Source organism: Coloeus monedula, assembly GCF_965178545.1.
Source record: "Coloeus monedula genome assembly, chromosome: 3".
In the NCBI taxonomy this organism is placed as follows: Eukaryota; Metazoa; Chordata; class Aves; order Passeriformes; family Corvidae; genus Coloeus; species Coloeus monedula.
The window spans coordinates 17,005,964-17,016,310 of NC_138783.1; the positions used below are offsets into that span (position 1 = coordinate 17,005,964).

Consider the following 10,347-nt stretch of genomic DNA (forward strand, 5'->3'; position numbering starts at 1 on the left):
TCAAAAGAAATAAAACCACAAGGCAAAAGACTACGCATGCTCTAAAAAGGCGGACCCAAGGAGTGGCCATGCAGATCAATTCCTGGAAAAGTTTTAATATGAATAAAGAACAGACAGTAAAAATGGTATCAAAAGGACTCACCTCTAGCATCAGGTGTGCTCTTGGCAGAGCGCCAAGGCACCCGGCCATTATCCCTTTGCTTTATTTTATGTGTCTCTTATTGTCTTTATATTAAACTCTTTAAATTCTAACAGGAGAGTGAACCTCGTTTTTCACAGGGGGAAAGCAGGTTTTATGTTTAGGAGTAACATGTCCAGCTCTGGGACCCCAAACATCAGGACATGGAGCTGGTGCAGCAAGTCCAGGGGAAGCCATGGAGATGCTTCAAGGGCTGGAGCACCTCTACTCTGGAGACAGACTAGGAGAGCTGGGGTGTTCAGCCTAGAGAAGAGAAGGCTACAGAGAGAAGAGAAGAAGCCCCTTCCAGTGCCTAACAGGACTCCAAGAGAGCAGGAGAGGGACTTTGGGCAAGGGCCGGGAAGGCCAGGAAAAGGGGAATGGCTTCCCAATGACAGAGGGCAGGACTAGACGGGATATTGGGACGAAATTCTTGGCTGTGAGGATGGGGAGGCCCTGACACAGGCTGCCCAGAGAAGCTGTGGCTGCCGCATCCCTGGAGTGTTCAAGGCCAGGTTGGATGAGGCTTGGAGAAACCAGGTCTAGTGGAAGATGTCCCTTCCCACGGCAGGGGAATGGAACTGGATAAGCTTTGAGGCCCTTCCCAGCCCACCCCGCCATGCGGGGTGCCCGCACTGTCACACACCGCCCTTTCCGCGCATGGCGGCGCCTCAGCCCCGGTGACGTCACTGCCGCGCGTTGGCAGGTGACGTCACGAGCGCGCCGGCGGGCGCGCGTTGCTATGGAGGCGGCGGACGAGTGGCTGCTGCAGTCGCTGCGACTGTGAGGGACCCCCGGACCCCCGGCACCCGGCACTGACCCGGGCACCGCCGACCTCATACCCGCCCTCTCCCTGCAGGTACCGCGACCTGCACACCTTCGAGCTCCAGGCGCCTACCCGGATCATCGAATGGGCCCGCGGGAGCCGTGAGTGCGAGGAGGGGAGTGCTTAGGGGAGGAGAGGGACTGGGCTGGGGTCTGTCGGGGAGGGGTGGCTGGGCCTGGTCGGAGGAAAGAAAGAGGCCCTGGGGCCGGCCTGGGGCGCGTGTAGAGGGAGAAGGGGGAAAGGAGGATGTAGGGTTGGGCCAGGCTGGGTCCCGGAAGGGAGGCCAAGGTGCAGGGCCAGGACCCCAAAAATGGGGCTAAGTGGCTGGAGCTGTACCGGTTTCAGCCCGGGCTCGAGTTCTGGGTCTGGGAGTCCATGCGGTAACTCGGGTTTGCCCCAGGGACGGTGGGCTGGGCAGGGGGGTAGCCCTCACCGTGTTTCTGGCTCTTCACGCTCTCCCCCCAAGGTGTCTGTGTAGCTGGCTATGGACAGTCTGACAGGAACGAGATCCTGCAGCTGATCCCACCACCAACGCTGCTGACAAAGGAGACCCAGGTGGGTGTTGCAGCCATGGTGGCACCCTACCTCTGACCTCCTTGGCCTGATATTTTCAGAGACCAGGTCAGGGCTTGGTTGCCTTCATGCGGTGTTACCTGTTGCTGTGACAAGGACATGGCCAGGGACTGAGCAGCTTTGGTTGAAAGGTAAAGCACATAAGTCACCTGGTTGTTGTCCAGTCATGTTATCTTGCAGCTGCTCTGCAGACAGTTTGGGTTGTGGACAATTCATTTCCAGGTGTGTGAATGAAAGCATTTCATGGGGAAAGAGGACACATGAGAACAGTAAGGCAAGTGAAGAAGGGACTTGCTGAGCAACCCAGGCCTGGGGGACCACCCTGCAGAGCACCAAGGCTGGCCCTCGGGTGGGTGACCCCTGCACTAGAGTAGAAGGTGGTGTTTGGTCACTGGGTAAGCAGAAAGCTCCTGAGCCAGATGTGCACAGATGGCAAACAATCACAGGCAGAGCTCTTGGCAGCAGCTTTCTCCAGATTTTTGTTCTGACTATTTTGGGATCCTTCAGTCCTCTGTCTCCTGTTGCAAAAGGCAACACTGGATGGGGAAGAGCTATACCAAGCAAGACTGTGCCTTGTGTCTCTGTCATTTTTTTGTGCTAACTGTGCACAAGTTGTGCACCATTGTGTGAAGAAATTACTTTGCCTCTGATTTCTAGGGCCTGTGTCCAGAGAGAGATTTCAAGGTAGAATGTGGTGGATTTTCAGAGCGCCCAGTATACAGCCTGAAATATGTGCCGGACACCAGGTATGACCACAAGGCCCTTCCCAGGGTGTATTGGAGATGGAGAGAGGACTTACCCACTGAGAGAAAACTCCTTTTCCATACCTGCTTCCCAACCCAGCTGGTCAATGCTGCCAGCTCTGAGACCGGTGTGAGTCTGGGCCAGTGACACACCAAGAACTGCTGCTGCCTCACCAGTGATCCCTCCCTACCCCACTTCTGAGCAGCAGGGGCTGGTAGAGTTTTCCTGCTCTACCCTTCTGCATTTGGCACTGTGTGGAAGTGCTCTCCAGCAGAGTAGGACACTGGTGGCTGGTGCCACTGCTCTGCAAGACTCTATGTATGCAGGTTCAGAAGGTTTTTTTCCTGCTCTGGATTTAGACCAAACAAACACCTCTGGCTGATTTATATCCCTTGTTCAGTCTCTCCTACACAAGTCCCCATTGACTACTTTTGGGGCTGTCTGCATCATTCTTAATCTAGTCCTTCTGGAAAATGTGATAACTAAATCACAGAATCACGGAATCATTTAGGTTGGAAAAGCCCTCTGAGACCACTGATTCTAGCCATTCCCCCAGCACTGCCAAGCCCACCACTAACCTATGTCCCCAAGTACCACACATGACTTCTAAATCCCTCCAGGGATGGTGACTCCACTCCTGCCCTGGGTAGCCTGTGCCAAGGCTGGACAACACTTTCAGGGAAGGAATTTTCCAATATCCAACCTCTTATCCTGTTCCCTTGTTCTTTGGGAGCGGAGCCCAGTCCCCACCTGGCTGCACTCTCCTGTTAGGCAGTCATAGAGAGCAAAAAGGCGCCCCCTGAGCCTTCTTTTCTTCAAGCTGAGCCCCCCAACTCCCTCAGCCACTCCTCATCAGATCCTCATAAAATATCGTCATAAATGCCGTTGCCTGGGACTGTGTTTGTATCGGCTGTGCGGAGCATCCCTGCACAAGGAGTTCTGGGATTATGGTCCTTCCAGCCACCACTCTGCTCCAAGCAGAGGCAGGAGCTCTGCTTACAGAAGCAGCAGAGCAGTTTGTCCCAGGCTGGGGAAAACAAGAATGTTCTCTGTTCCTGAGAAGTTCTGTGAGACTCTTCTGTTTCCTCAGCTTGCTGGTAACGAGTGGCCCACCTGACAGCTCCCTCCAGGTCTGGCAGGTGTCAGCAGAAGACTCTGGTAAGGGTTTCTGAGCTCAAGTGGTTTCTCAATGTAGTTGTTGCATCACACATTTCTAGCTTCCCCTTCTACCTTTGTTTCAAATGGGGCGAGGAGTGCCACTTCCATGTCCTGAGTGACCACCCTTGTGTGGCACAGGCTGAAGAAGGGTACAAGACAAGGATCTACACCAGTTTTGGTGGTTTGGACTTACGAGCACAAACCTCGTCAGGAAATCAGTATGTTTAGGCCTGTCACAGCAGCCTTGTACTGCAGGTAGTTGGCACAGTGTCCCCCTAGTAACACCAATGGTTAGAAATAAAGGAGCTCCATCCATTGCTTTTTGTGATAGACTGTGATCCACCTTACTTCTTTCAAAAAGGATCACCATTGTTGAGGCTGCTACTGGGAAATACTTGTAAACCACCAGAAAGGAAGTCATTAGAAGAAAAAAACTTCTTCATTGAACATAAACATCTTGATTCACAAATTTTCATGTATTTTGCTGGGCTTTTTGTCAGTCCTTGTTGAATGGGTTGGAAAGGGGTTTTATCCTGGAGAGGGGGTTAGGCATAATTAGATTTCTTACTGGTTTTGTAGGTCAGTTTTAGCTTTGTGAGGCATTGTTGTGAAATGGCTTAATCTGATGGATTGCTTGGCTCTCAGTGTGTTTTACAGCTGTTTCTGTCTCTTCCTAATAGATATTATCAAATCTGTAAGCCCCATAGAAACAGAAAATGACACTGGGCAATCCTGGGCTAAAATTGCCACCATTTCAGCCAGAGCCCCATGGGTCCTTCACGGCTCAAGACTTGACAGAGTCCAGATTACAGAGGTTGAATCAAGGAAAAATGTCTACACAGCAGGTATTTGAGGCAAGCCTAATGTCTGATTTTTGGAAAGGTGGGGTTTGGGTAAAGCAATGCTAATTGCTTGGGTAGCAAACATTTCACTGAGCAGGTACTTTCAGATGTGCAAGTGGTTATAAAGATATTTGCCACAAGTATATTGTCTTGAGGAAAGAGGTGACAATGGTCACGTCCATCTCCAGCTGCTTACCACTTGCATTACACTGATTTATCATGATTCTGCCCCAAATATTGGCACTACCAGAGTGCTGCAGATAGTTTCAGTATGGAGAACTGTGTTCACAGAGGGCTGCTGTGTGTGCTATCCCAAACAAGGGGGGTGACAGCCTGGTTATGACAGGTGGTGGGTGCAGGTCTGGTTTCCTTGGGGATCTGAGGACTCTCTGTCTTCATCTACACAGTGAAACTCAGTCCCCACAGAGCTCATCCCTGGGGAGGGAAGAGGGGATGTGTGTGTCCAGTGGCAGTATCACAGTGCTGAGGAAAAATAATGTCTGTTTGTCATTGTCCCTGTGCCACAGGGACTCACAGAATCTTGGGAGTGGTTTGGCTTGGAAGAGACATTTAAAGCTCATCTCATTCCAACCCCCTGCCATGAGCAGAGACATCTTCCACTAGACGAGGTTGCTCTAAGCCCCAACCAACTTGCAGGCATGGGGCAGCCACAGCTTCTCTGGACAACCTGTGTCAGGGCCTCACCATCCTCACAGCCAAGAATTTCTGCCCAATATCCCATTTAACCCTGCCCTCTGTCAGTGTGAACCCATACTCCCACGTCCTGTCACTCCAGGCCCTTGCCCAAAGTCCCTCTCCAGCTCTCTTGGAGCCCTGTTAGGCACTGGAAGGGGCTGCTTCTCTTCTCTCTGGAGCCTTCTCTTCTCTAGGCTGAACACCCCAAGCTCTCCCAGTCTGTGACCAGGGCAGAGGGGCTGTAGCCCTCAGAGCTTCTCCATGGCCTCCTCTGAACTCATTCCAGCAGCTCCATGTCCTTCTGATGCTGGGGGCCCTGGAGCTGGACGTATTACTCCTGAGCATACATCCTGCTTTCTTTCTCAGGCAATACTGCAGCACAGAAATCCTGAAAATGCTCCTCATTTGACCTGTGACCTGCCTCTCTTTTCCAGCTTTCGGAGGCAGCGAGGAGCTCAGCAGCCTGGCCTTCCTGGACTGTAACACACTGCTTCTGTGCTGCACCACAGGCCGGCTGTGCCTGGCCGACGTCCGGCAGCCTCAGAGTCTCGTGGAGGCCGTGTCAGTGCCCTCAGTGCCATGCAGCGAGCAGTGGTGCATGGGCACCAGGCATGGAGCTCAGGGCTTGGAGCCAAGCTCCCAGCCTGTAGCTTGCCTCTCGAACAGGGGGCTCCTAACCCTGACAGACCTCAGGAAAACATCTGAGTTCTTGGCCTTGGCAAAGGCCAGAGTCCCCTCTCCTGGCTCAGGTGCAGAGTTCCTGTGCGTCTCCTGGGCTCCTGTTCTGGAAGGCTGCCTTGCCATTTCAGGTAGGTGCTTAGGGCAGAGATCTCCTTTTCTGGGTGCTTTTTGATTTATATTTTTGTCAAGGCCCAGTTCACTCCACCTAAAACCCCCATGACAGGGTGGCTTTTCAGAGCTGCCCCTGGAGCCAATGGAAATGCCAGCTAATCGTCCTCTGCAGCTGCCTCTTTCCAACAGCTCCGGAAGGGGCCTGCGGGTGGGTTCTGGGAGATGCCTGCTGCCCTTCTGTGAGATCAAAGGCCCCAGGCTGACCATAAGCACTGCCATGATAGTGCCAGTGACAGCATGGCTGCAGGCTACAGCATTGATAACACCAGCTGGGCAGCTAGGCTGCCTCTTGACCAGAGCCTTGCATGTTAACACTCATAAATCCACAAACTTTAGGGATTTGGTCCGGGCTCTCCCCAGCAGCTGTTTCCTTGAGACATGCTCCTCAGAGGCAGATGTGCTCTCTTCTCACAGGCTTCTAGTGGGGCCATTTCTCCCTGTTCCTGCTGGGAGATGATCCTGAGCCCAGCTGAACTAGAGCAAAGCAATTAATTTCTGCACTCTCTAATTCCATTTTATCCAAGGTTTTGATGGCACCGTGCATGTGTATGACACACAGAGCTGGGACAGCTCTGGCAGGGAAGCAGAGCCCATCTTCGTTCACAAAGGCCATGCATTTGGCGGAGCAGGTGGCAGCGGGGACCCTCCCCTGGTCACTGTGCATACGTGGCATCTGCAGAAACCCAGAACTTTGTTGTCAGCAGCAAGTGATGGTTCCCTGCATGTCTGGGACTGGGTTCAGCCCTGTGGGAAGGGTGGGTAGATGGTGTTTTGGTGAGATGAGGCATTTCCTGCCTCTGCTCTAGTTTGTGTTGGCTGCAGGGTGTCTGTTTGCCTGCAGATACTGTTTGGAGACTGTTGCAGTGAGCAGAACCAATTGTAAAGTTTCTATTTTAATAATAGTAAAAATTTTGGCTGTTACTTGTTCTCCTGTGTGCCAGCCTTCAGACGAGAGCTGTGCCTGTGGTTCTGACTGTGGCTGCTGGCAGAGAACATCCTGCTGTTGTTTGATCATAGGCTTGTGTCATGTCTGCAGAAAGGGAGAGGGTCAAAAAGGAGACTTGACAAGGGCCGGGAGTGACAGGACAAGGAATGGCGTCACACTGACGGAGGGCAGAGTTAGATGGAATATTGGGAAGAAATTCTTCCCTGTGAGGGTGGTGAGGCCCTGGCACAGGCTGCCCAGAGAAGCTGCTGCTGCCTCATCCCTGGATGTGTCCAAGGCCAGGTTGGATGGATCTTTCAGCAACCTGATCTAGTGGAAGGTGTCCCTGCCCATGGCATGGAGTTGGAACTGGATGAGCTTTGCGGTCCCTTCAAAACCAAACCATTCTCTGATTTCATGAAAAAACCAGGAGTTTGAGGAAACAGGCTCTTCTGTGGGATACCCACTGTATTCCAGGCCCAGAGCACGAAGGGGAAGCTGCACCCCCCGCGGGTTGTTGACATTTATCACATGCACGTGTGTCACAAGCAGCAGCCTGGCCGCTACTCAGGAAGTTTCAGTGTAACCACTTGTGTTCCTGCTTGCAGCCTTCGAAAGGAACAGGAACAACTTTTCCAGCCCCAGCCTGCTCCAAGCTCTGCCCCTCCCCCTCTAGATCCTGAGAGCACCTGTTCTGAGACAAGGCATTGGTGTCCTTTGGCTCTTTTCCCACCTACTGCAAGTTTAGATTTGATAGAACTGATGTGATTTCCTGGGCTGAGGAAGGAAGCGATGACTCCTGCAACACCCATGCTGTCACCAAGGTGTTGAGAAGTAAAAACCTGCCTGCAAAGGGTTCCCTTCTGCTCTGGGTGTCAGCTGAGGTGAGGAGGGGTTGAAGACAGGTGAGGTGGGGTGAAGGCTGTACTTCAAGAGTACCTGGGGAAACTTTACACTGGGAATGTGCTGTACTGACTCACTCTGTGCCATGGCAACAGCTTTCTGCCTGGCAGCTGAGCCTGGAACCTGCTCCATTCTTCTCCCAGGACAAGCCATGTGAGTGCTTCCACTCATCCCAAAACTGCCCAGCAGCAGATGAAGCAGGGGCAGTATGTCCTGCCCAAGACTGGGGATGTTGATGCTTTGTCACTTACTAAAGCCATGGGTCTGTGTCACCACCATCAGTTAAGGCAAAAGCCTGTTTGAGTCCTGGAGGAGCTGAGCTCTCCTGCGGGAGTGCCTGAGCATCCTTTCCACTGCCCAGGGCCCACAGCCAAACCAATCCAGCTGAGCCAGAGCCGAACTGGGGGAAATGGGTTCTTACCAAGAGCCTGGGAGCATTTCTGCCCCAGTGCAGGCAGCAGGGAGGGCTCCTGGCTCTCTAGTCTCTCCATCTGTTATTGAGTCAGTTCCTTCCGGTTGTGGTAAAGCTGAGTGTGCCCTTCCCCTGCACCAGGACCTGCAGGTTATTGCATTTAGGAGGTGGCCTTTCTGCCCCATGACTGGGACCTGTAACAGCCCCAGGAAGGGCAGTATGTAGTACACAGACATGAAGGGTTCCTAGGGAGGGATCCTAGAGCTCAGTGAGTTTTCAAGCACCCTGGGAGCAGGCAATTTGGCAATCTGGTGCAGACTCAGATTGTGCGGCTTCTCCTTCCTGGGGGAAACACCCCCCAGAGGGAAGGTCTCACCTTGGAGGAGGTGGGCTCTGAGGAGGAGAGAAGACCACTGGAGCCTTCCCAGTACCCCAGCTACCTCTTCCTCACTGCCTCCTTCGCTGGGACATGTGGAGAAGCTGACCCCCTCCCACATCACAGTGATGCAGATAGTGTAACCAGGACAGGGTACTGAATTTGCTTGGCTTTCAAAACAGGGCTTAAGCAATAGCTCAGTTTGTATCCATCTGAACTTCCCTTTTTTTTCCTGAAATAACTTAAGCCTTCTTGTTCAGCTTGAACCAGATTTGACAGGGGACTGGAGATATCAAAAATATTAAGAACTCACAGATGCTGTGGGAAGGGATTATGCACACAGGAGGGATCAGAAAAGTTGCAGCAGGCAATAGGGACATTGCTCCCAGGAATGCACCGCATGGAGCCTCTGTCAATGCCCGTGTGGGATCAGTCTGGTTGTATGACTGTAGGGACTTTGGCTTTGCTGGAGCCAGGTTTGTCTTTGGTGGGGAAGGTTGGGACAGCCTGTGGCACAAATGCTGACACCCATGAAGTGGACCAACTTAAGGACAGTCTCTCCCTCCCCACAGCATCAGCATAGCAAGGGGAGCTCAAGCTGCATGGGACACAAATGTGGCCAACCTCTGCTCTCCCTGGGACCACAGAAAGGTCCTCTAGAAGGCCTGTCTTCGCTGAGGTCACAGAGTTTTAACCCCTGGGCAAGGTAACACAGCTGGGGACATAGACTCATGGAATCATTCATGTTGGAAAAGCTCTTAAAGATCATAGAGACCAATCTTTACCCACACACAGCCAAGCCCACCACTAAACCATGTATGTCCTCAATTGCCACATCTACACATCTCTTAAAATCCCTTCAGGGATAGGGACTCCACCACTGCCCTGGGCAGCCTGTCCCAAGGCTGGACAATCCTTTCAAGGAAGGAATTCTCCCTAATACCCAATCTAAACCTCCCCTGGCACAACTTGAGGCAGGGCTTCTCCTTCCTTGCCTGTGACGGAACAAGCCAAAGCCCTTCCGTGAAGGTCTCCGAATTCAGGCCCATAAATAAATGGAGGTGTTATTTGGTTCATCCCCCAGTCCTGGCTCCTGCTGCACTCAAAGAGGATGAGAGCAGCATTAACAGATGTTTGGATGTGGCTCTTGGAGACATGGCTTAGTGGCCGTGGCAGAGCTGGGGGAACCATTGGACTCCATGGTCTTAGGGGGTTTTTCCAACCTCCATGATTCTGTGATCCTTAAAACAATCAGCCCTGAGCAGTTCCTCAGCAAGACACACGCTGACATGGCTTGTTTAACAAGCAGCTCATTAGTGCCCTGTGCTCATCAGGTACTGCATGGCCATGCATTTTCATTTCCAAAATAATGCCCAGTCCCTGCTGCAGACTACAGAATCCTTCATCTCCTCCTAGGCTCCTCTCTACATGTCTCTGCATGCCAGGGAAGCTGTCATCAGTGGGAGGGATGGGGTGGCATGAGCGGGACAGGTGCTGCTGCTCCCTGGTCCTTGTGCAGGAGGGAAAAAATTCCCCTGTGAGGGTGGTGAGGCCCTGGCACAGCTGAGAAGCTGTGGCTGTCCCATCCCTGGAAGTGTTCAAGGTCAGGTTGGATGGGGCTTGGAGCTACCTGGTCTAGTGGAAGGTGTCCCTGCCCATGGCAGGGAGGTTGGAACTGGATAAGCTTCAAGGTCCCTTCCACCTCAAACCATTCCATGGTTCTGTGACTTTCTGCCTGTGCCAGCTCCCCTGTCCTTAGCCAGCAGAAGTGTCCAGGCATTGGGACTGTATTTTACTATTTTTTCTTTTTTTCTTTTTTTTTTTTTTCTGAGTTTAATAAACTAGAATAATTTATTTGACAG

General features: G+C 52.4%; 1 protein-coding gene across 1 annotated transcript; it reads left to right on the plus strand.

Annotated features, from left to right (window-relative positions):
• Positions 1-920: 920 nt before the first annotated feature.
• WDR73 (WD repeat domain 73) lies at positions 921-6,703 on the plus strand (the record flags this gene model as incomplete). Its single annotated transcript, XM_082277762.1, has 8 exons — positions 921-961; positions 1,038-1,105; positions 1,471-1,559; positions 2,235-2,323; positions 3,412-3,479; positions 4,160-4,324; positions 5,452-5,826; positions 6,394-6,703. The coding sequence occupies 8 exons, from the start codon at positions 921-923 to the stop codon at positions 6,630-6,632; spliced, it is 1,134 nt and encodes a 377-aa protein (XP_082133888.1). The 3' UTR covers positions 6,633-6,703.
• Positions 6,704-10,347: the final 3,644 nt, after the last annotated feature.